Consider the following 26770-nt stretch of genomic DNA (forward strand, 5'->3'; position numbering starts at 1 on the left):
CCACTGTATGCCGATAGCCTCCTGTAATTTTTCCTCAGCTTTTCCTGCGCACACGCATCCTTGCCATACATCTGTCTGAAGGTGCGTAGTGGAAGAGTATTGCCTGATGCCCCTGTGTCTATTTTTAGACGGAGTGTATGTCTGTGGCCTGGTAGGTCAGGTGGTCTCACGTTCAGTGTTGTGTATGCCTCTTCTCTGGGTGGCTTGCTCTCAATGCTGTGCATGCACTTCTCACTGATGGTGATTGAGTAGAATTTTGTTTGGTACTCCCCTTCTTCATCAGCCTCTGTGCTGTCTATAGCATTGATATGGGACTCACCCCGCTGTCTGTGGTAACTCCTGGAGGCCTGTTGTCTGTCCTGTCTTTGTGGTGGTGGGGGAGACTTGCTTCTTTGGCTTTGACCGAAGCGTTGTTGTCCCTGCCGCCTGCTTTTCCTGCAGCACTTCGCCCAGTGGCCTCTGGTACCACAGGCAGAGCATTCATCGTTGAATGCAGGACATTGACAGGGTTTATGGCTCCTGCCACAGTTTTGGCATATTCGCCCTCTGTCCACTGCATGTATTTTCTCACCATGTGACATACCCAGTTGGTGTAACTGTTCATTGCCTGCTGATAGGGCTTCATATTTCCACCCCTCTTGTAGCACCTCTTGTAGAGGATGGCCTTTGGGTTTGCTGTACAGGTCATTCCTCAGAGCATTGTGGGGTGTGCTGGCAATGATCAGCTCCATTAAACGTTCATCAATAAACTGGCATTTTTGAGCTAATGTTCTGGCTCTGGTCACAAAATCATCAATGCTTTCGTCTGTTTTTTGTCTATATTGCATTAATTGGAGCCTATGGATTCTAAAGTTAACATTCAATTTTAACTGACCTTCATAGCATTCAGCCGTTTCAGTCCTTCATCTCCAATGCCACGACATATTTTTCGTGCCTGTTTAGCATCGCCAGCTTTTTCCTCATCTTCCAGGTAAAGAGACATTTTTTGTTTAAACAATGAAATAGCCTCACCCTGATCCGGGTCGGCCCAATTCATTGTTGGCAAATGTGATGCCATGACGTCTTCTCATTCGGGTTGCGCTTCCAGCGTGTGGACTGCTGCTGTCAGTTGTCAGCTGTCAGATTGCTTCATTAGCGCCGAGTTAGCACTGACGGAGTGACGGGTTTCCTACGTGCCGATGCAGAATTATCCTCAGACAATCTCCCGTCCTGCTTGTAGCAATCCACTACTGTTACCGCTGTCACCATGAAGTGTTATCGAGACAATGAAGACAACAAGTTGCAGACTGGACTCAAGTTTACTTGGTTGACATAGAGACGCTCATACATACTGGTGCACTCTTATATATCGTCCGGGTTGCACACCGGCATTATATGGTACCTACTGCATATCACTACAGAGAACTGTGTGAATAAATAAGTGAACTGAGAAATACATCTGCCTCGAGAGTCGTGATAACGTTTGGAAACCGCGAACGTTACGATACTGTGACATCACAACGGAGCATGTTTGAGTGCCATTTGAATAATATAAATAATATGTACGTAAGGCTGTCCCCGAAGCCTGTTTTTGGGATTCAAACTTCGTCAGGGTTCTTCGAACGGACGTTCGAACCTTCGTTTAAAAAAAAGAAATTAAGAAAATTATAACAACTTTTTTCTTTTTTTTATCCTCAAACTAAATCCTTAATTTGAATAAAGTTATTCAAACTTCGTCAGGGTTTTTCGAACGGACGTTCGAACCTTCGTTTTTAAAGGTGCTATGCATTATAAATGTCATTTTTCAGTCTCTAGCATTGTATTATAGTAATAGGAGTTCGTATCAATGTGTTTTTGGGCCTAAATACTATATTGGCGAATTCCTCAGCTACAGCCCATCCCCTCTTTGCCTCTAGTAAATCAGGTCATGTTGATTTGACGACCTGGTGCACGTCACAGGGCGCTGTTTATAGCGCACGGTGATGTGATTGGCTCTGTGGTTTTAGTAATGCCCGCCTCCATTCTTGCTACCTGCAGGGTGGAAGGCTTGTCCAGAAGATCACTAATCAGCTGAAGCCTGATGCGGTTCCCTCGGTCTTCGACAGACAGACCGGCGTTAGCTCTCGGGACTCGGGAGCGATCGCTAGCTACTTAGCACCAGCCGGGGCCGGCGTTAGCAACCGGGAGCGTCGTTGAGCATTCAGCCTGCTGGCTACCTAGATCCACTTCAACCAGCGTCGCGGAGCATTCAGCCTGCTGGCTACACAGCTTGTCGGTGTGCTGGAGCCTCTGCAAGCTAACGGTAGCTGGCTCCAGGCTATTAGCACATCGACAAGCTGCTGGAGCTCCCGACGCTCGGCTGGTTGAAGTGGATCTAGGTAGCCAGCAGGCTGAATGCTCCGCGACGCTCCCGGTTGCTATCATGTGCAGGTCCTCTTCTCAGACCTGTGTGGCAAAGCACTGCACACGCATCATGCAAGCTACACATCGCTGCATGTTGATCAATGGTGGCCCACTCGGTGCATCACAGTGGGCTACTATTGTGCTAACAACAACCGCGGTGTCCGGCTTGTCGGCCGGCATGAGTGCTCGATTTGGGGTGGTTCTCTCCTCCTTGTGTGCCCCCGTTCTCGCGGGTGTCCTGCCGGGGAGCTTGTGGACGCGACAACAGCGGCGGCCGTAGCGTTAGTTAGCTCATAGCTATTGTGTACCACTAGCGTTACGGCGGGCTCGAGCACCCTACGGCTGCCGCCGTTGTCGCGTCCATGGGCTCCCCGGCAGGGTACCCGTGGGGACGGGGGTGTACAGAGAGGAGAGAACCATTTTGTGTCGGGCGTGCATGCCGGCCAGCGAGCCGGACGTCGGGATATGTTGTTAGCACAATAGCTACCAAGCTAAGCTATGTTAGCTTCTAACGGTGTATACACAATATGTACAACGACACAATGATTTACATTATTACAAATATGGTAACGTGGTTGTGGCTTTTACAAATAGTGGTAACATATATATAGATAGACAGTACTGCTACATCTCTATATTTATGACATACCATATTTGTATGTAACCTGAAACCTAATCTCTGACGGGGAGATGGGCGGAGCTATTTGGTGGGTGGCTGTCACTCAAAGCATTCTGCTAGTATGGTTGGAGCCAAGCCAATAATAGCCTGCTTTCATGAGGCTGAAAAATGCTGGTTTTGAGTACAAGATTAGAAATATAAAACAATGATTATTTTTGGAATAAAAATTACAGATGTGTTACATAGACTCACAGGAAGTGTGTAAATATAGTGCTAGGAATAGCAGTGCATAACCCCTTTAATTAAAAAAGTAAAATAAAAATAAATTTTAATTTTTTCCCCCTAAATTATTATTATACATTTTTTTTATATCCTCAAACTAAATCCTCAATTTGAATAAAGTGATTCATCTGATTAAATGAGTATTCTTTCTTTTATTAAATCAACTTTCCAGCCCCCTGTCAACTGTCAAATGATGTCAACTGTCAACCCGAATTAACATTCAGTATTCAATATTGTCTCTGATTCGATATTAACATTCAGTATTCAAGTAGAACAGCTATAGCTAGCCGTTGTGGACACTCACCTTTCAGCAAAACGGTAGGCAATGCACCTTGGTTGAGAAATGCAGGCAGATGTTTAGTCTATCTGTTCAGTACTGTTCCAAGATACACAATGAGATCTAACAACGCCACTGGTTATATACAAACACGCATTGATTTGGTAACGTTATAGCGAACTAAACGAACGTGCTAGCTAGCGAATCACAAATGTGGTAACCAAGGATACAAACTCTCCCGGATGCTGTGTAACTATGGACATCTCTACTGGTACCTATGGTAACGGGACGAAATCGAGGCAGCACAGCTGACGTTACTGGTTAGCCGTTAGGAAGCTAGCTAATGTTAGCTGCAGCAATATTTCCCCTTGTCAGCCAAGCAAATTGATCTGGCTTATCTATAAAGTAAATGCCTTCGGTATAACTTACTGAGTTGGTTTGAAGTCTTGCTAGATGTCCACGCTGTGACCAGGGTGTGAGTGGAAGAGGGTTGTTGTGGTGGGTAACGTTATGCTGAGACATGTTTGCTATGTTATGTTATCTAGCGCTAGCTATCTGGCTAAGCTATGCAATGTACATTAGCTAGTAAGATAACAATGAAAGATACTAACATTCCCGATTTGATGCCAGCAACATGCTTGTCAAACTACAGCGTAGCAACTAAAGTGATCAGTTTGATGGAAATGTGGCTGTGTTTGTTGTCTCTAGTTTTGGCCTTATTTTATGACATAGTAACGTTACCAAGCGTAGCTTAGCAAGCTAACGCTAGCAATTTTTTTTAGGAAGCGGTGAAAATGGGTGTGTATAGCTGATTGAAATAACATTAAGCAGAAGCAGTAGCCGAGCTCGACTTTTAAGGTGCATTGTTATCAATTTTGATGTATCGCTACGCCGATTAGCTAAAAAACTGGACATTAATTTCGATCGAGCTAGCTAGCTACATTAAGCTTCGAGGTGATCTCATGGTTATTGATTATGTGGTTTTCTTTCTTATTTTCATTTAAAGCAACGGCTTAACGTTATACAGTATGGATCACGCCCATCTCACTGGCACCTGTCCAAGATATGCAGAATATTATTTCCACAAGGCAGGTGTCAGCATATGATCAAGGCCAACGGGGTTTGGTTTATTGCACTGCAGTAAATTGCATCTCTGATCGTTTCTTCTCAGATTCAGTTGACTCTGAAGGGGACGCAGGAAGATGTGCAATGGAATGTTAGAGTCCATATCAAACGCCTTTGGGCCCCCCACCTCAGCCAACAAACGGCCCCTCTCCCTGCTGCTGGTGCTTACCGTGGTGTCCACCGGACAAGGGTCAGGTAAGAGGCTATCATGGGTGATTTATAGTGCTACTACTTGTACAGTACCATTAGGGCCTACATGTCCGGTTATTGCTCTATAGTATTAGCCTTTCTTCTGTCCATTGAGGAAACCACAATTCAGATGCATAGAGTGAACAGAGCTGATGGGGAAACTCCTGTAAGTGGGTGTGAGGCTGCAGACCTGCCTCTTTCTTTCAGTTTCCACTTGGCTCCCTTTACCTACAGCATATGACTCATAACAATGTTATATAAGGCACTCTGTTGAGTGGGTATTTCACAGGCAAAAAATAAGCAAAAACCCACTTGTGCTGACCGACACAACTGCATCGATAATTTGTATCAACAATGAAAATATGCTTGGCCTGTCCATCAAGAGGTATTTTCATGATAGGACCGAGATGCAACACTATAATAAGAATAAAAATAATAAATTGTATTTGTAGTGCACTTTTCATTCACTAGGATCCCAAAATGCTACAGGGTTCAAATATACTTTAAACAAATTATAATAAATAAAATATAATAAAACATAGTATAAACAAAAAAAAAGTTAAAACAACAGCACAAGAAGAAGAAAAAAATCACTAGAAATAGCTAGCAATCAAAGGCCTCTTGAAATAGGAATGTTTTCAGGCCTGCTTTAAAAGAGTCCAGGCTCTGTGGTGCCCTTAGTTGAATGGGGAGGCTGTTCCACAGGCGTGGTGCAGCCGAGCAGAAGGCTCGGTCCCCCATGGTGCAGAGCCTGGTACTGGGGACCCGGAGGAGCAGGCTACCTGCAGATCTGAGGGTACGGGTGGAGGACTTTGGACACTAAATGTGAAACTGGTGCTACTAATCGGTGGAACCAGTACATGATTAGTTGGTATCAAAATACAGTCTCAGCATACAGTATCAACCAGTAATGCATACTCAGTGTTTCCCCTGAAAAACATTTCAACAGCGGTGCTGTGCTGCGCGTGTGCTGCCGGAAACCATATTTGTGCGTGCGCAAAGCGCATGTGCCATTGGAATCCATGTTAGTGCACGCTTCCGGAGAAATAACTTAAAACTACCTTAGAATTGTTCGAGCTAGGTTATTCGTGTTCATGGAGTCATGTGCTTGTGAATTTTCTAGGATGTTTTTGGTGTGTCCGGCAAACTATTGGCAAACTATTTCAGAATTCCTATTGTGGTTGTGAACCAGACTTCAATGAGAACCTGAAGAAGAATTGACTTTGTACTGGTGGTGAGGCCTAGGCCTTTGCAGGGGTGACCTGAAGGCTAGAGAAGCCTCTCCTCCAGACTGGCAGGAAAACCTGGGTGATGGAAGCAAAGAGCTCTAATCTATATCTATATTATAGATAACATGCTCCCATTCCTCTCTTTAATGTCATAACAATCTCCCCTCCTTCCTCTAATATAATCATCTCCCTCATCTCCCCAATGACACTCCCCCATCCCTCAACACCCACTGTTGAGGGGCTTGAGCACAAGGCACTTAACCCCTCCACTGTTCCAGTGGAGCTGCTCAGTGGCCAACCCAGTAAAAGACTGTGGATGTACTGGGCAGTTCCCAGATGAGAATGTGTTGAGCTGCGTCAGTGTGAAGCAGGGCATTGCTGGAAAAGAGCATATGTGCCCAGCGAATCTTCCCTGGGTAAATTAAGGTTCAAGCATATGATCTGACTGAATTGTATTTATTAGTTTACCAACTGAAAGAAAATGTAGGGGACAAGGCCTGGACTGAATGCGGTCACTGCCATGGTAATTGACAACAACATCCAGATTTGAGTGCTTCATGGTTGATGTTTTCAAAAATCTACAATTTTGTTAATGTGTGTTACTTGTTTTTGGACATTACAACATCATCATATCATTTTTAACACGATACTTACTTAATACAATACTAGACAGTATTCTTGTACTTCTATTTTTGTAAATATTAAAACACTTCATAGATGGATAAGAAAAATACCACACACAAAAAAGTACTTTTGTAGAGTCATCAGTCTGATGCTTGCTGACATATTAGGCTGAAGTCATGAGAATAAAACATTTACTTTTGAAAACAAGCAACTGATCTCATCTGTAGGAGACAGAGTATATTATAAGACCTTTCCTCAGACTAGTGGAATACATAGTTACTTATTGGTCAGACTGAAAGTGCAGATGGTACAGGATGACATGTTAAAAGAACATCAACTATTCCCTTCTGCAAATCCAATCCTACGGTAAAATGCTCTTATAAATCAAATCAAATTTATTTGTAAAGCCCACAAACACACGTCAATGTCCCCAAGGTCAAGAAGAAACCTCACAATAAATCTAAAACAAAACACCCATCATGAAATCCACAACAACACTCCCAGACATACCCCAGCGAAGGTAAGGAAAAACTCACTAAAAACCTAGCAATAGGAAAAAAGCACCACACAGGCAACATGGAGGAGAGAAACCTTAGGGCTGTGTATCACCATCATACACATAAAATCATGGTTATGAATTGCCCTCCTAGGTATGATTATTATGTTCTAGGTCAATCCGTTGCTGTAACCCGACTATAGTGTGCAAGGTGTGTCAGTTCAGGCGTACTAAGCCTAAGGTCGTCATCTTTAATCATTCAGATTCAGTAGCAAGTTCTCACAAGGCAGTGTCTTCTCCCACCAGGATGCGTGAGGCCATACATGGTCCAGAACAGCTGGGTCAACCTGACGGAGACCAACAGGGGCTCCTTCCCCGCGGGCACGGTGCTGCAGTACAGCTGTGACCCAGGCTACCTGGCTAATGGACCCAGCACCATCACCTGCACCCAACTGGGACTCTGGTCTTCAGAGCCGCCTCGTTGCATACGCAGTGACGGTAAGGTTCTCTCTCTCTCTCTCTCCCCTCCCTTCTTTATCTCTCCATCATTCTCTCTCTCCATCCTTCTCTCTCTCTCTCTCTAGCATATGAAGTAGATTGATATTCACTCCGAATTGACATGTGATAGTGTTGGAACATCAGGTGGTGTTGATAGTCGGTGCCTCCTCCAGCAGCAGGCAACAAAGTAAGCCACAGGGTTAAGATCGACCCACGTGTTTCCCCGTAACAAGATGTTCCTGTGTGATATAAAAGTAATGGAACTGAGGGTGCTCCTTAGGCATTGCTGCCCATCTGGGTTTTTGTTGTTGCTTGTCTGTTTTAGAATCTGTGTCTGAGTCCTTTCTCAGCACAATCCTCTACTGTTCCTCATTTTAGTTCCCGCTAGTTGGCCACAAACGTGTGCAAGCTGACTGAGCACAACTGAGATCTACTCCACAGGGCACACCATGTAGTAGATTTCAGTTGTCTTCAGCCGGCTTCTATAGAATAGAAATACCTTATTCATCCCGAGGGAAATTTGGCACTACAAATCGCTCACAATAAACAGTAATTATTTAGGTAGACAAAAACAAAAAGTCATGAATAAGAATAAAAATGAGCCTAAGAATAAAATATGGTCCGGGATATACATTTCCTATGTTACATTCTAATATAAAATATACAGTAAAAATATCCAGAATATACAGTAAGTGTAAAATTGTACTATGTCGGTCTAAAAGGAAAAGTTAAAGTCCAGGAAGATGGTACTGTCACCCTGTGCTCAATGATGCAGTGAGGCACAGTGATGCATTATAAAGTCTGAAGGCTGTTGGAATGAAGGACTTCCTGTGCCATTCAGTGCTACATCTTGGGAGTCTTAGTCTAGCACTGAACTAGCCCCTTTCGGGGGCGGTGATGCACAGAGTGAATACACCGTCCCTTATACCTTCATAGGAAAATCTCACAATTAACTCTGAAGAACTGGTCCTCAGCAAAACGCTTGTCATACAAGTATCGCAGACAAATTTCAAAGGTACTCACAGTTGCACAAGGGTTTCAGACAGACAAACACTAGGGTTTGAAAGCTCTGCGTTGCTAATAAACATTTAAAATAATTTTTATAAACTGGTCAACACTGCTCAAAACGGCTTTATTTCCGGCTCTGGCTGCCTGATGCGCCTGTGCTGTGATCACAGTGCATGCGCATCAGGCACCGAACCCCGGAAATAAAGCAGTGTTGACCAGTTTATAAAAAAAAAAATTAAATGTTTATTAGCAATGTCGAGCTTTCAAACCCTAGCGTTTGTCTGTCCGAAACCCTCGTGCAACTGTAAGTACCTTTGAAATGTCTCTGCGATACTTGTATGACTACTTTTGCTGAGGACCAGTTCTTCAGAGTTAATTGTGAGATTTTCCTATGAAGGTATAAGGGGTGCATCACCGTCCCAAAAGGGGCTAGCTCTGAACGTGCTCCTTCTGTCAGCCAGGTCTGTGTATAGTGGGTATGGTAATGGTATGGTATGGTTTATTTCTTAATCCCAGAGGGGAAACATGGTTTGCCACCATGTTTTGGTACAGAGAGAAGCCACCTATTCTCGGTCCTCACTCCACAATGGTGGAATGAACTTCAAGACTTCCCACCACAGTCAGGACAGCTGAATCTCGACCAATCTTTCGCTGTTGACTAAAAACACACTTCTTCAATCAATATCTGAAATGGGGGGGAAAACGCTAACCTTTTTACTGTCCTATACTACCATGCACTCCTCCTACTATACTAAAGTCTATGCACTCAATACTGCAGCACCCAAGTTTCAGCACTGTTTGAAAGAGTTGTACCCCTCCTGCTGACTTGTCGTACAGCTAAATGACATAATGTAATGTAAATGTACAGACAGGAGTTTGACCCCATTGACGTTGCGTTGGGTTGTGGCTAGTAGTCGGAGCTAGTATGAGGAGCAGCATAGATTCTATTGAGAAAAGGCTCTTGATCAAGAACATCATTAGTAAGTAGTAAGGGCTCCCTTTAACCCATTCGAGGCCAAACCCGAGATAAGTCGGGTTAACTCGCCATGCCCTGGCGCCAAACCCGAGAAATCTCGGGTTTTAATTGATATTTCTTTGATTCGCTATATCATTAATTTTTCATCCATCTAGCCTGACGTTATCATTCGGAATGGGTCTGAGCTCGCAAAGGACAAATACCACCGCCTATCGTCTCCCGGATGGTATTGCACATCATTGGAATCCCTCTGGCTGGGGTTGTGCATAAAAAAAAAGAGTCCGGTCCAGGTTTTCCTTCTCGGGCATGCAGTATCGTTATAACAGATGGCTCACTGGGGACACTCTGAGCAGCGTGGATTATGTGTTTTGGATGTATAACGTTGGATCAATAAACGTGATCAATATTTGGAATGGCTATCAGGAATTGGATTAATCTTTTTGCAGGACATCAGATGTGAGGTAAGGACTCTATGTTACCAATCTTGGGTTAATCAGATGTTTCTTTCACAGCGATCCCAACGTGTGTGTGTGTGGTGTGTGTGTGTGAGAGATAAGCTATTTTTCAGCCCGCTTCTGTATCGTGCATGAGGACACATATACTATAGATAATCTAGCGTTTATTTGAAAACGATTCATAAATCAGCCGGAAAATTACAACGTGTTTCGTGTATTCCACTAAAGGGCTATTATCGCATCTTTCTCTGGAATTACTAGAAATCACAAGTTTCAAGTTTCTTTAATAGTTGTCATACAGAAGTACAGAATACTTTTATACAAAATGCTTCTTACTGTTACGCTCCAGAGACTGTGCAAGACAAGATAAGTATGAAATAAAATAACATAGTATAGCATGTAAATTAGAAGTAAAAAAAAATGAGGTCAGTGTTCAGTATAGACATTAGGCTTGGGCGGTATAATTTTTTTCATACCGTCATAATCTGATGACCTAATACCCCGGTATACGGTATATGACGGTATGACTTTCATTTTCATCAGCGGGGGGGGTGCGGCGGAGCTAACAATATACTCTTGTTATTATCACCATACATAACGCTTGCTTATATTGAAACACGTTGAGATTAGGGCCGTTCTTTCAACCTGAAAGTGCACTTTCTTCAACCTCGAAGTAAACAAATCACAGAAGGTAGCCCACTGCCGCCACCATCCAGGTATTGACGTGAGCTAACAGTAGCTAGTTAGCCGGCAGCCCGGCACCATCGTATCAACGTGAGCCAGTTGCATTAGGATTAAAAAATGTCAACACTCACTCACCCCGTTTTATATTACATTCCCAAAGAAGTGCCTCCGTCTCTCGTAGTCGTTGTGCTGGATGAAGTCACTGGCGACTCGTGGCGGCGAGGGTTTTGCTTAAATCCGAACAGACTCCAGTCCTTTAATTGTCCAAATGCGACAAGTGTGTGCAAGTTTAGCTCTTGTTTGACAAAACGTTAGCCATCTGTGGTCAAAGGGTTCATCGTGGGCTGGAGTGACGGTGGTTAACTTCGACGCTTTATCGTTCAATGGTAACGTATTATTATTATTGCTTTAGCAGTCTGCTCAGAGATAGAGGAAATGCATACAGGTTAGTGTGACGCACCTCTGTGTTCTCCTCACGTGTCTCACAATAGCCAATGCTGCCGCCATCTTGCTCAGCTCAGCTCTGTGCTGGAAATACGGACCGCCTCCCCTGCCCTCTGCTGGCCGTGCTGTGTGTGTGCACTACAACCAATGCAGTCCCTGTCGAAACTCCGTGTAAATAGAAACTGAACCCCAACTGTGATTTTGACTGTATTGATTTTCAATACCGTCGGTATCTCTATATACCCCGGTATACCGTAATACCGTCATACCGCCCAAGCCTAATAGACATATGTACAATGTTCGATGCAGAATAAACGTAACTGAGTTACCATATAATATACAATATACTATGCAGTGTACTAATATACAATACTATATAGTGCAAGGCAGAAATGGGATGAGGTGCAATTTAGGTACAATTTACAGTAGGTGTACGAGTTGTAGTGCAAATCTTTTATCAATAAATATAAAGTGTGTTTGTGTGATCTAAAGTGTGGAGAGTGGGTGCTGCAGTGTGTTGTTTGTTTAAGTGAGTGTGGGTGTGTGTGCTGTGTGCATTTGATGGTTGTTGCATAGTGTTTATTGTTCGTTTAGCAGCCTGATGGCCTGGGGATAGAAGCTTCTTCTGAGTCTTTCTGTGCTCACCTTAAGACTCCGGTATCGCTTGCCTGACCGCAGCAGTTCAAAGAGGCAGTTGTTCGGGTGGCTGGAGTCCTTGATGATTCTCTTAGCCTTCCCCCTGCACTGCTTGTTGTAAATGTTCTGGAGGGTGGGAAGCCCCCCTCCAATTGTGCGTTCGGCTGAACGTGTCACTCTTTGTAGTCTGCTACGGTCTTGTGCAGTGCTATTCCCAAACCAGGAGGTGATGTTGCCAGTCAGGATGCTCTCTATTGTACATGAGTAGAAGTTCCTAAGGATCTTCTGACTGACTTGGAACTTCCTTAGGCGCCTGAGGAAGTAGAGGCGTTGTCGTGCCTTCACAGTGTCTTCACAACACTTGTCAATGTGTGTGGTCCATGTCAAGTCCTCGGATATGTGGGCTCCGAGGTACTTGAAACTGTTCACTCTCTCAACCGGTGCCCCGTCGATGCTGAGGGGGCTGTAGTCCTTGACCCCCGACCTCCTGAAGTCCACAATCATCTCTTTTGTTTTGCTGACGTTCAGGGAGAGGCAGTTCTCCTGACACCACTGTGACAGATTCTCTACCTCTTCCAGGTAGGCCCTCTCGTCGTTGGCAGAGATCAGGCCCACCACTGCTGTGTCATCAGCTAATTTGATGATTGTGTTGTTGTTCCGCTGTGCCACGCAGTCATGTGTGTACAGGGAGTAGAGGAGGGGGCTCAGAACACAGCCCTGGGGGGCCCCTATGTTGAGCGTGATGGATGAGGAGGTGCAGTTGCCTGCTCTTACCACCTGGGGTCTGCCCGTCAGGAAGTCCAAGACCCACTGGCAGAGGTCATAGTTCAAGCCCAGGTCCCTGAGCTTGGCTATGAGTTTGGAGGGGACTATGGTATTGAATGCTGAGCTGTAGTCGATGAACAGCAAACTATACTCTTATTCAAAACGGTATAAAACGGAAATGTACAGATGAAAAAAACAATCCGTTTTGTACATGTTGACTGCAAGCAACTCATTGATAAGCGACGGGTGTATTAGACCCATAGCCATAATTTTAAGATATATTCTAAGCACTCGCAAATAAGTCATATCCTACATTGGATAAAGCACTGGCACTAAAGGGTCACAGCGCCCTCTGCTGTTGGCGCCGGAAGTGTTAAGTAAAAAAAAATAAAAAATAAAAAAAATAAAGATTAAATCAATAATGTGTGTTTTCTGTTTTTCATCAGTGTGTCTGCCCCCGTCGGAGCCGGAGAACGGGGGCTACTCCTGCCATCCGGCCCCCTGTCGCAGGTTCTCCCATGGCACTGTGATCGAGTTCTTCTGCGATGAAGGCTTCATTTGCTATGAAGGAGACTTTTATAAATACCTGACCTGTAAAGATGGACAATGGGATGGGCCCATGCCAACCAGCTGTGTCAGCCAAGGTTGGCTCCTCCTCTTCCCAGTCCTCCCACTCAACGTGTTTTTTTAATATCACTTGCTCATCATAATGCCGGGCAGTCGTCTTTAGTGCAGAAAGCCATATTAATATTTCATACTTGTACTGAATTTACCGATTGGCAGCTGTGTTGATGTTAAAGCTACGTTCATGTTTCAGAAAGGTTTGAATGTTGTGTGTGTGCATCCCCCAACTGTGTGTGTGTGAGTGTGAGTGATAGGCCCTGTTTTATGGTGTTTGTGCTCAAATAATATTTTAATATACTTTCCGGACTATAAGCCGCGGCTTTTTTCCCCATTTTTTTACCCTGCGGCTTATATAACGGTGCGGCTTATATGTGACTCGACGTGACCAAACTCGAAAATGTAAACATCTAAATATTGCTTTTTTGACTGCATTGAAAGGTTATTTATCTGTTCCCTTATTTGCTAAACTTAATACAACTTGTAAATGAGTTAATGCTTGTTATTTGTCCGACAGTATTGTGTCCCAAAGCTAATTACATATGGTAATTAAACATTAAAACACCTGCGGCTTATAGTCCAGTGCGGCTTATATATGTACACATCATTCAATTTAGCTGCTGCGGCTTATAGTCAGGTGCGGCTTATAGTGCGAAAAGTACGGTAGTATAGCCTGATAGTTCTGATGACTTGTGTGGCATACACCCCCCTTCTCTCAGGGTGTGTTAGGTCCTTCATGTTGCAACATGGTAACATCTCTCTCTCTCTCTCTCTCTCTCTCTCTCTCTCTCTCTCTCTCTCTCTCTCAGGTTGTGTTAGGCCCTTCATGATGCAGCATGGTACAGCTAACCTGACAGAGACCAACAGCGGCTCCTTCCCTGTGGGCACGGTGCTGCAGTACAGCTGCGATTCAGGCTACTTGGAAGAAGGACCCAGCACCATCACCTGCACCCCACTGGGACACTGGTCCTCTGAGCCGCCTCGCTGCATACGCAGTGACGGTAAACCTCCCCGACGCTTTTTAAAAGTTCTCACACACCCATTAACTCAAAGTTCTCAAGCTTGAACATGGAACGAATACCTGAGCACACTGGTGTTGTTGCCTCTTCACCTTCATGGGGAAACATGCCAACGTGTCCATCAACAGGCCTAAATTATCTTAATTATTCATGTATATTTCCACATAAAGGTGAAGAAGCGAGAATGCCAGTGTGTGCTTGAGTGTTCTTTCTCTGTTCAAAATAAACCCAGAAGATCCCTCTGCATGTGGGAGTCTCTTTTGTCCCATGTCATATCATACTATGTACTCAATAACAGCAAATAACAGAAATCGGAATCAGAAACACTATATTCGTCAAAATACAGAAAATGTACAGAAATGTGTCTCTGTGATAATTGTGCAGAGACATTAAAACGGGTTTCACAGTAGAACAGACATACACGGAACTGTGACGACAGGACAACTTGCCACACAGGACAGGACAGGGGCTACAGGCAGCAGGCTATGCATACCACTGTTCATACATTCAAAACTAAGTACAACCGTAAGTAGGTGAGGGAAGTGATGAGTGTCCAGCGGTACATAGTCCAGGGCTCATATTCCGAGTAGGAGTGCTGATTTGGGACCAGTGACCCAGGAACACTAAGGTCTTCATGACCTTATTCAAATGAACAGAGACTGACTCCAGATCATCACTCTCACCTCAAGGCTTAGGGGATATGGTCTGGACCCTGAGCACCACAAGGTAATTCTGCTGAATATAGTAAAGGGAGCGGGAGAAATACATTGGTCAATCTGACGAAGCTTCCCCTGTTTCTTGTGGACAGTGTGCCTGCCACCGTACGAGCCGGAGAACGGGGGCTACTCCTGCCACCCGACCCCCTGCCGACGGCTCTCCCACGGCACGGTGATCGAGTACTTCTGTGACGAAGGGTTCATCCTGAAGGGCGACTACAAATACCTCACCTGCCAGGGCGGGGACTGGGACGGCCCCATGCAGATCAGCTGCCTGCTAGACCAAGGTGAAGACAGATTAGCTGGCATAAATTAGGGATATTACACTAATGTCTTTTCTCATTAGCTCATTAAAAGACAAACTACATGAGTGTTGTTACAAGGTTTGGAAGTTATGAATAAACCAAAGAAGCAGGGGGGGAAAGACTCGGTTGTACTTGATGCATGTGCTACAGTTTGGGGACTGGCTACTGGCTAGCTAAGGTTAAGCCACTAAAGCACTACACACACACGCCACACAACCTGCTTTGCTGCTATAAAATTGACGATGAATTGATGGGGGTTACAGAATTTTGCGGCCTGCTGGTGCGAACGTTGGCAGCTAGCAACTATCACCATCACTAACATTAAGTTAAGCTAGAGGCGACCAGTACTACTAGGCTAGGGTGACCAAATGTCCTCTTTTGCCCGGACATGTCCTCTTTTCACGCCCTGTCCGGGAGGGGGGGGGGGGTATAAATTCATGAAAATTTCCGGGTTTCATCATTTTTCAGTTTCACTGCACTTTGCGAGGGTCTGAAGGCTCGGGCTGCATTTTTTGCAGAACATATAAATGACAGAATTAAAGCACTATTTGTTGCCGTTTGAATGCCATCTAAATCATCAAAATCCGTGCCTCGGTTCTCTAGTTACATGCCGATATGTCAGGCGTGCAACTTTTTACGCGCGCGCATCAGATTATCACCCCAGACTCCCGAGGCTCCAGAAGTCAATCATCCGCCGATTGCGAAAATTATTGGTCAGCGTTGTAACTTGTAGCCAACAATGAGTGTAGCTTTTCCAGTGATATCCCACGTGGGGGTGTGCGAATCAGGGATCTACCGGTAGGTGAAAATTGACAAGCGAAAACAGGATCAAGTGATAAAAATTCCAAATGAATTTACTTGGATGAGGAAATGGAGAGATGGAGAGCTTTTTTCTTGGCACACGGTTTACCCGGATGTCTCTAGAAGACTCATTTCTGAATGGATTTTTATAAAAATGTTACCTGTACTACATAAGACTTCAGGCTATGGATTTGCGGTGTTTTCCAGCTTATACAAAAAATATATACCGGTATATATTATTTTGGAATATTGCAACTACTACACAAAAACGTACACAAGTTCAACTCAAGTTCAGCCCTATGTTACTCATTAGCACTAAAATGATTTTTCTTTATTGTGTAAGAAACTTCAGAATGTTATCTTTCAAAAGAGACCAGGCTTATGCATGTGCTATAAGCATAAACTTTAAAGTATAAAGATAAGCTTTGCAAAAAAAGTATGCAGTCCTCAAGTTCAAGTAAAAAAATTGCCACTTTTCTGGGCGCATGTTATGTGGTTACATTTGGGGTATTGCAACCATTACAGAAAAATGTGAGTACACAAGTTCAAGTTCAGACCTATATGCTACTCTATTTCATTAGCACTAAAAGTTATTTTCCTTTTTTGCATTAGTAACTTCAGAATGTTATCTTTCAAAAGAGACCAGGCTTATGCATGTGCTATAAGCACAACGTATAAAGAACTTTGCAAAAAAAGTATGCAGTCCTCAAGTTCAAGTAAAAATAATTGCAGCTTTTCTGGGTGCATGTTAACTCATTCCGGGCCAGCACCGCCCTCTGCTGATGGGCCTTCCATGCCAACGCTATATCCAATGGAGAATAGGACTTATTTGCGAGTACTTAAAACATATCAAATATAATAGCAATAGATATAACACAGTGATCATCAATGAGTTGCTTCCAGTCAACATGCACAAAACAGATAATTTTTTCATACATACATTTCCATTTTATACCGTGATGAATATCAATATATTTCTAGAGCGTTCTGTCTCATCTCAATAAATTCCAGCAAATCGAGCTTAAATGTATTTCCTTAGAAATCATGCCATTTGTCGCTTGATTTATGAATCGTTTTCAAATAAACGCTAGATTATCGATATTATATGTGCACTTATGCACGAAGAGAAGCAGGGTCTGAAAAATCGCTTCTCCGTACTTTGGTCGGCGCGAACCTCACACACCCACACACACAGGCTCCGATGGCGGTGATAGGAACATCTGATTACCCCAAGATTCGTAACATAAAGGCCTTATCTGATGTCATGCAAAAAGATTAATCCAATTCCTGATCGCCATTCCAAATATCGACCGCGTTTGTAGTCATATAGTCTAAAACATAATGATCCACGATGCTCCCAGTGGGGGGACTCAATGCAATTGCAATAGTATCCAGCTGCATGCCCGAGAAGTAAAACCTGGACCGGACTTATTTTTTTGATGCACAGTCCCAGCCAATCCAATCCAATGATGTGCAATGTTTGTGATTGGCACAGAAGCGATGGCGAGTTAACCCGACTATACTTGTGGTTGGCGATGAATGGGTTAAGAGGTTAAAACAATAAGGCATAGGGGCGCCTTCGTGGCGCATACCATAGTGCCTCGCGCACCTATGCGGCCGACCCGGGTTCGATCCCAGCTCCCGTCGTTATTTGTCGCATGTCCTCCCCACGTCTCCTCCCGTTCGCCCTCTCCTCTGTCGGTCCTGCGTGACCAATAAAGCTGTAAAAATGCTAAAAAATATATATATATTAATAATAATAATAATAAAAAATAAACAAGGCATCTTTGCGTAAACTCTGAGTAGAGATTCAAGAGGTTTATTCATCACATACATACACAAGACATATAGTGAAATGAAGGTGGCCATGCGATTCGATTGTGCTAAGTATCTCGAGGCTGGGCCCAGCATGTCCTCTTTTTTGGAAATCAAAATATGGTCACCCTATACTAGGCAAAGCTAACATTACCCCCAAGCCGTGTCTTTGCTTCGATAAGGGCGATTTAAATAGCATCAAATACATGTTAATTAACACATCCCACGCCATAAACGTTGTACGACGTGTTTCAAGTTCATGCTAATTCTGCCAATCCACGGCGTACGACGTTATTGAGATCATATAAAAAAAATTCGCCATGTTATTCATATTTCCCTCACGGAGCCTGGTCTGATGCAGTGTGAGCCGGCACAACTCTGCAACGCTTCAATACTGCCCCCTGGTGGATGATCGGCGAGTTGCCAAACCGGAAATGGACGAGTCGATCTCGGTGCGTCTCCGAAATGCGTCCGGCCACTTGCATATTGTTGCGGGACTGTAGACACACGTCCGTGTGTAGCGATCACTGCCATAACGCAATAATCGATACGATTTGGCCGTGTATTATGATTATACAAACCGGAAATGGATTTAGGCGATCGCCGTCAAATAAGTGGGATCTTTTTTCTCCAGTCTCATCGTCGAACGGTAAGAGGACGCTGACGTTACTTTCAGCCTGTTTGTTTATTATTATCCATGCAAACTGCTCTGATCAATATATCACCCATATTACATAAAGCATTTAACGACGATCACGGAATTATAAATCGACCCCCCCCCCCCCCCTCCGTTCATCCGCGCATGATCAGTCATAACGTTTAGGATCATGTACAGTTGAAATTTTTAATATAACGTGGATCGGCAACAATCGGCATTTGATAATCTTATGCATTTATGCCTATATCTCACGTTCTAGGAATTACTGCAGAAAACGATAAAAACATTTATATTCTAGACGATATTTTCGTATGAATGAAAAAGTAAAACGTTCCTACATCCTGAACGATAGATAATCGATGTTGAATGGGCCATAGTAATGTCAATTTAGCAATACAATTAAAAAAAGTTATAGCCCTGCAAAGAAGGTGAACATCTCCATAGACTTACAGTGCTGGCGGAGAATGGTATAAGATGCTCAAATTGCATGGCAGGGAATGTGTTAAGCAAAGATGCTAAAGGAAACAAAGCAATGAAATCGATGAATTGATATCCGATGCAAGAAACTGATAGAACTCCAAGTCAGACAATGCAGAGTGAATGTAGCGTCAGCTACTGTTGGAAATGCACAACACTGGGGCGGCCGGGTAGCGCAGCGGATTAAGCGTCTGTCTACCACCGCAGAGACAGTGGGATCGAATCCAGCTGCGGTACCTCCGGCTTGGTCAGCCGTCCATACTGACACAATTGGCAGTGTCAGCGGGTGGGAAAGCCGGTGGGGTGGGTCCTGGTCGTTGTAAACAGCGACTCCTACAGTTCGGTCGGGGCGCCTGCACAGCGAGGGAAGGATCTGGGGGAGGTAGTGTGACCCTTCCACGCGTTACACTAGGGCTGGGCGATATGACGATATTATATAAATATCGGGTACAGTTCATTAACGATACACTTTTTTAACGTATCGTGGATATCGTGATGTTTTGCCCAAGAGGATTGTGTCGCGTCAATCTGGTCCACCCCGTTCAAACTTTTGAACAACGCCGCTCCCACACACACACTACTGCATCAAAGTTAGTTAGTACTTATGATTAACAAAGGCATTCGTTTTGTGGCATCAACATTATATAGTTACACGTTATATAGTTACACATCAGCGTATTTACCCAAACATAGCAACGTCCGACGACGACATAGATAGCAAGCGTTACTGTTCATATCTCAGTCCGTGCCGAGTTGTGCGTGCCCATTCTGCGGTCTGTTAATAAAGTTTTCAATCAGACAGATGTATGGAAAGGCTTTTATTATAACATTTGTTGCAGTAAAATCATTATGCCTCGTTGTCATGCTGCGGTGCGCTAGTAATCACTCGTCGGCTGCGGTGAGCTGTTGTTGTTGTCGTTGAGCTGAGCTCTCGTTAAAATCAAGGAGGGCATTCAGGAAGTAAAAAAAGAATAGCGCTGCTTGCCGATTGGTGCTAAGCACAGCAGGGCGGGTACAAGCGGTGTGACGTAATTGGCAGACTCGACTGTCAATCAAAATTATTTGTTGCCGGCTGAATGATTGAATGAATGAACGTTATTAACGATTGCAGAATGGGTACAATACAATACAGCTCAATACAACAACAGTGGACTGACTGGAGGATGAAGACCAGAAAAAGACTTTCGGCTTTTTTACATAAGGGTCCTCCATTTTCAATTCATCAAAACATTTAGAGACATACAAATATACAGTAGTTTCATAAAAATGCTAAAATCCTATTGATTGATTTAAAACTTTATTAACATATTGCAGAATGGGTACAGTACAGCTCAATACATACAATTGTTAAGGGGATGCAGACCAGCGAAAGACTTTCGTCTTGTTTACATCAGGGTCCCCCATTTTCAATTCATCATATTTCATATCTAAATCATATAATATCTCATTGCTAAATATATGCAATATATAATCTAATAATCCAATAATCTAAATCTAATATATAATATAAAAATGCTAAATGCATGGGGATTTTATTTTGTCTTTAATGTTAGCTTGCAAACTCAAATACTGTCTTGGTAAGCCTCATAATGAATTGTTTGGGGAAAAAAAGAAAAACATCGTGATGCGTATCGTGTATCGCCGAAAGGTCAGAAAATATCGTGATATCATATTTAGGCCATATCGCCCAGCCCTACGTTACACTCCCCCAGTGAGAGTCCGCGCTGCCAGCTGAAAAGAAGCGGTGGGCTGGCTACACATGTGTTGGAGGAAGCATGTGATAGTCTCCGCCCTCCCAGACCGACGGTAGGGGGTAGAGTGCGCAACGACCAGGAACGGGATTGGGAATTGGCATAACGACTAACATTGGGATGGGAGAAAAACGGAAAAAGGAGGGGGGGGGGGGGGGGGGAGAGATGATCATTGTTTTTTTTTTTTTTTTTTTTACAAAATCTGCTGTTTGTGCAGCTCCAGCCGCTCTGGTGCTCTGGTTCGGTCAGTAGGCTACAACACTCACACATGTGTGTTTCAACAACGTGGAGTCAGTCACTCAGTAAGAGGCTTGTATTGGCCGGCCTCTGGTTTTCCAAAAGATTCATTCCACTTTAAAGAGAACCTACTAAACAAACATCCTCGTTTTGATGATCACCTTTGGTTCAATATCACTTCACAGATCGAGACCCGACTCTGCCGCTGGGAATGCCCACCTTGTCCATAGTGGCGTCTACAGCCAGCTCCGTGGCTCTCATCCTGTTGCTAGTGGTGCTGTTTGTGTTGCTGCAGCCCAAACTCAAGTCCTTCCACCGGTGAGTGTTACAGTTTCAGCTCATATCTATTAACTACAACCAAAAGTTAAAGTATATGGAAAACTGAAAGTGGATGGATTCTCTCTCTCTCTCTCTCTCTCTGGTCTCACACATCCAGGCGGGAACAGGGGGTATCTGGCCAGCCCGTGTCCATCATGGTAGAAGGGGTCCAGGTGACCTTGCCCTCTTACGAGGAGGCTGTGAGTGGTGGTGGAGGAGGTGGTAGTGGGGGCAACGGAGGAGGTGGTGGACTGACCTCACCCTCCGCCCTCAGCTCAGAGTCCCGTATCCAGATAGTGCTGTCGGAGGGCCAGCATGCCGAGGCCGGGCCCTCCTCCTACCTCACCCACCAGCACTCTGAGATGGCAGTCGTCCACCCTGTGCCACCCTCGTCCTCCTCCCCCTCTCCCTCTTCCTCCTGCTGGGGTCTCGAGCAGGCAGGCGCTGTGGCTCCACCTTCACGGAGGAGGTCCTCCACAAGCAGCGAGGAGCATAGCCTGCCCCTCCTGGATTCTGAGATGGACTACTCTGATGGTAAGGCCCTTTCGTAGAGGGGAGGGTCAGAGAATCTTGTGAATTCTCAGGGGAGGTGAATGGATGACTTTACAGGTAATCTCATTTTACAACTTGCTTCGCTTTGCAGTAGATCAGAAGGTCTCGATGTTTTAAAAACAGAGGGACGGCTGTTCACGACCCCCCTGCATAGACATAGTATAGTCACAGAATGGTGAACTTTGACATTAAAATAATGATTTTTAAAAGGTCCCCTTTTCAGGCTATTTATCTTGAATAATGTATAGGAGGGGGGGGCTTTAGACTTCAAATATTCATCATTTCACAGGGGGAAAGTATATCTACCAAAGATTATAACCATGATTGTATAGCCTATCTTTTCAAATCTTTGTAAGATATGTTATGTATATCTTTTCAGAAAATGTAAATCATCTCACAACCCCAAGGTAGAGAATCATGACATTAGATGGAGGTTATCAGCCATTGTCACACATCGTATTGCCACTTTTTCACAGCAAGGCCGAAGAGACTGTTTATCCCTTTAAGAACATATTTCAACAATAAAAGCCTTAGGCAAATGTTTGTGTAGTTCTCTTTCTTCCAGCATGGCTGCCTGTAATATAGCAACTATTGTTTTGTACATGGCAATGGAAGAGACAACGGTTGCCATGTGTTGATTTATGAGAAATATATCAACAAAAACATAACAATTTTGTGTCTTATTACTGGATATTGTAGACCAGTCGCAGTCGAACAGTGATATCAAGCTTTATTATTTATTTTATTTTGCCTAATCTAAAGACTGCACAGGCATTCTCTTTTGAAAGTGGTTCAATTCATTATGAATTGAAAATGGGGGACCCTGATGTAAACAAGACGAAAGTCTTTCTCTGGTCTGCATCCCAGATTGTGTGTATTGAGCCGTACTGTATTGTACCCATTCTACAATCTGTTAATAAAGTTTTCAATCAACCAACGGTTATAGGCAGCCATACTGGAAGAATGAGAAACCACACAAACATTCCGTGCAAGGCCTCTATTATTTGTGGATTTTTGGATGCCGCTTATCTAAGAATATGCAGCCAGTCTTTTGAGTCGAGTCCATTTCTTTTGTACCGTGTTTGCAGATATGCCTTTGTTGAAGGAGGCCTGAAGCTGCAGCCCTCTGGATGTACCCGGTGCCCCGCTGTCGCCCCGGCGACCTGTAGTGTTGAAGAAGAGGCCTCTCTAAACCTCCCCACTAACAGCAGCTGCCGGCACAGACTAGCCCAACCGAAGAGGCACTTGAGTGAAGCGGCGGGTCACTCGGAATAGCTCCCCTCTCTCTCGACCATCCGAGGGGAAGGCAAAGAGGGGGTTCACATGTACATACATGCTTAAAAAGTTTTATAGGAATTCTTACACTGTCTGTCTAATGTCTCGCACATCATGCATCCGTTTACCCCTTTTAAACCATTGGCTTCTATTGGACATGTGACGCTGATGATTGAAACAGAAGGAGTGGCCTTGTGAAGGTGGGTAGATGAGGCGGGTCATGTAGTCAGTTGTATTCCAATGGTTGAAGCTGCAAATGCATTTCTGGAGCTAATCGTCTTTATCGCCAATTCCACGTTCATGTGTATGTTTATTTTTTACAGCATATCGCATTATGTAAACCACATATTAAGGAACGATGCATGACGGCCGGGCAACCTAGATTGTCTCTAATGTCATTCTCACTCACATAATTTTTCTATTTTGAGTGATGGAGAATGAATGGATCACACTTTGGTGTGTGTATTATCACATCAGGCCACGTAGCCTCTCTGTCTGCTTTTCTCACGGCAGGTGATTGTGCTCCGTTGTTCCCACAGGATAAAGGAGCAGTTCACTTTGTTTAAAAATGAAAAAGAAAAAACGCCTATCTCGATTTATCACAAACGGGGAGTCATGCCAATCTATCCATTGGAAGTAGAAATTGTTAGCAATGCTAGTGTAAGTCAATGGGGTCCGTTTACATGTCTGGAAAAGAAATCAAAGTCAAGATAGATCGCGCTCTCAATATCTGACACTGGGTGCTGAAATCCCGAAGATTAAATAGAAGAAAGCAGGAAGCCGGACCAGCACTCTCAGATTCAAAAAGTCTTAATCGCAGCCTTGAACAAACATGTTTCGGAGCAAAAGCTCCTTTGTCAGTGTTAGTGGCTAGCTAGCCAAGCATGTTGCCAAGCATGTTTGTTCAAGGCTGCGATTAAAACTTTTTGAATCTGAGAGTGCTGGTCCGGCTTCCTGCTTTCTTTTATGGAAAATAAATCACACATAGGCCGTAAACAATGTCCTAACTATTTGACAATGTTGTTAACTATATAGAAGGACTATTCAAAGACATGCTAACAGACTAGTTTTGCTAGTGTTGCTAATAAAAAAAAATGTAAATGCTCAAATAAACCATTTCCGCTTACGATATCTTAAACCCCCCCTGGCTACCAGTACTTTTCGGCTGTATTGAAACGACCCCCGATTTGCGACAGAATAAGAGCGAAAGTGAGCCGTTTCTGTGCGAAACATGGTATGTTTCTGCTTCCCACGCTTCCCCAAGTTTAATGTTTCAGGCCTGCTGTTTTTATTTCAGGGGGAAACTATTAATGTCTGTAAGGGATATTGAATATGATGACTTTACCATCTTCTTCCTGACCCGTTCAGTTTCTCCTCTACCCCGTGGAACGAGTGTCTCCAAATGTATTCTATTCACATTCACACCTGCCCCCCCCAATGGCCTTAGCTCTTACACTTCTATGCACAAGCATCCGTAATAGTTTTCAGAGAGAAAAGAATAATGGAGTAAAACAAAAAAAGGATTAATGAATGTCAGCTACTTGGCCTCCACAGCTTAGTAATATTATGGAGCTTTGTCAGACACGCCTCTCTACTTGTACACCTGGAAATATTATACCGTTTATTTATTCAGGCTGTTTTGCAATTCTGTTCTAATTAAGTCTAGATTAGGGAGACAAAAAATGGAGTATTTAATATATTCTCGTCCAGGATGCTGTTGATCAGCCCATGGGTCCTTTTTGATGCTGCCACGATTCTTGGAAAAGTTGTCTTTTTTCTCTTTGTCGTTTGAGTTGACTTTCTACTGTAGGGCACGTAAATATGTGACACTGTCAAATCGATTGGGTGAGTCCGACAGGAAAAAAAACAAACCCAGGTAATTATTGTACAGCCTTAGCGTAATTATGTCAATGTTCTATTTGTTCGACTTTCCGTTCAATTTCCTTTTTTTGGACTGAGCAATGGATTCTTTTTCTTTTGTGCGTGGAGATGGTATTTTAATATTTGTACAAAGTTTTAAGTTAATTTTACTCTGTATATACCATGTGATCATTTTGATTAAATATGATTTGAGGTGTACAACACATCGCATTGGTTTTCATGGTTAAGAGTTCTTTCACGACTTTTCTCACTAGGGGGCATTGAAATGCACTTTCCAGGTAATACTGAGACATCTACAAGAACTAATACATATTTATGTATGTCTCAATGATACATTTAACCCCTCTTGCTTTTGCAGTGTTTTTAAATTATAAACCTTTACAAATAGCGCAAAAACGGATACCATTATTTTACAAAGAAAATATATTGGTGCAGTAAATCTATGTCTAGGTGTGAATCTATGAAAATGCCATTCCATTCTAGCCTAACAAATCAGAAAGTTCTCTGACAATATTACTGGCTTGTGAAACTAATTTCATTCCTCAGTCATTGAATTACCCATTCCTTTACATTCATAGTTCAGTGTAGAGCATTGTTTACTAAATATACAATAGTTCATTCATATTAGTAATCACATTTCTAAATTGAAAGTGGGATCTATCATAATTTTGTGCCAACGAGTATGAACAAGAAAATCCAGTTCCTTTACCCAGATGAAATAGTACTCTAGTAAAAGTAGAAATGCCCAGATAGACCCAATTACCAAATTCACTATAAATATATGGAACAAGATAGTAAAGAAATACAAGCTAGAAAAAGAAACCAAGATACTGAGATGGATAACGCACAACAACCAATTTAAACCAGGGATAGAAGATCATGGGTTCAAAAGATGGGAGAGGGGGGGCATAACAGCAATATGTACAATGATAGAAGGAGGGGAGATCCAGACTCTACAAAAATTGAAAGATTCGGACTAGAGAATAGAGACCACTTTAGATATTTACAGATTAGAGTACTACAACAAGGAAATAAAACTAGACAAAGACAAAGATCAGAATGGGATAATTAGGATAATGGTAAAAGCATACGAAGGAAGGAAGGGGGGGGGATATCAGCACTATATCAGGCAATAATGGACAGCAAGGACATCACAACCATATATATAAAGGAAAAGTGGGAGAAGGAATTAGAAACGGAGATAACAGAAGAAGAATGGTATAACATATGTAAGATACAACCACAGGGTCAAGGATATGGAGGGAGTTTGGTTGGAAAAACATAATTAGATTCTTTATAACACCAGAAATACAGGGCAACTACCAACACAAACCATGCTGGAGAAAATGTGGACAGGAAATAGCAAACCACACACATTCTGGGGATGTCAGATAATAAAGAACTATTGGGAAGAGATAGGAGAGATAATAAATGAAATAGTAGGATATGAAATACCCCAGACAGGCCAAGTATTGCATTTAGGGAACTTAACACAGGAAGGAATTCAGGGGGAAGACAAATACTTGATTAAAATATTGCTAGTAGCAGCCAAGAAAGCATTGAAGAAAATGTGGTATAGAGTAGAAGCACCTACGAGGGAACAATGGACAGAGATAGTGGGGGGGATACAGGAAATGGAGAGAATCACACATAGG

The 26770-nt window shown here is 43.4% G+C and overlaps 1 protein-coding gene across 3 annotated transcripts; it reads left to right on the forward strand.

The window, feature by feature from the left end:
- The first annotated feature begins 3894 nt into the window (after nucleotides 1-3894).
- Nucleotides 3895-25318, forward strand: LOC311225423 (sushi domain-containing protein 6-like). 3 transcript variants are annotated; one of them, XM_084310697.1, is made up of 9 exons: nucleotides 3895-4058; nucleotides 4732-4880; nucleotides 7530-7721; nucleotides 13136-13333; nucleotides 14120-14311; nucleotides 15138-15332; nucleotides 21275-21407; nucleotides 21526-21941; nucleotides 23048-25318. In XM_084310697.1, the coding sequence occupies exons 2-9, from the start codon at nucleotides 4763-4765 to the stop codon at nucleotides 23071-23073; spliced, it is 1470 nt and encodes a 489-aa protein (XP_084166823.1). In that variant the 5' UTR covers nucleotides 3895-4058; nucleotides 4732-4762; the 3' UTR covers nucleotides 23074-25318. The 3 variants fall into 3 exon arrangements, with proteins under 3 accessions (XP_084166823.1, XP_084166824.1, XP_084166825.1); XM_084310698.1 differs by having other exon boundaries at nucleotides 3924-4035; XM_084310699.1 differs by having other exon boundaries at nucleotides 3979-4035; nucleotides 4738-4880.
- Nucleotides 25319-26770: the final 1452 nt, after the last annotated feature.

This window comes from Notolepis coatsorum, assembly GCF_963971535.1.
Source record: "Notolepis coatsorum genome assembly, chromosome: 3".
In the NCBI taxonomy this organism is placed as follows: domain Eukaryota; kingdom Metazoa; phylum Chordata; class Actinopteri; order Aulopiformes; family Paralepididae; genus Notolepis; species Notolepis coatsorum.

Bases quoted from the DNA above. Each gene is read 5' to 3' on its own strand.
- LOC311225423 (XM_084310697.1), top strand. From the start codon at position 4,763: ATGTGCAATGGAATGTTAGAGTCCATATCAAACGCCTTTGGGCCCCCC. The intron at 13,334-14,119 runs GTTGGCTCCTCC...TCTCTCTCTCAG, and splicing joins AACCAGCTGTGTCAGCCAAG to GTTGTGTTAGGCCCTTCATG. The intron at 21,942-23,047 runs GTAAGGCCCTTT...CCGTGTTTGCAG, and splicing joins TGAGATGGACTACTCTGATG to ATATGCCTTTGTTGAAGGAG.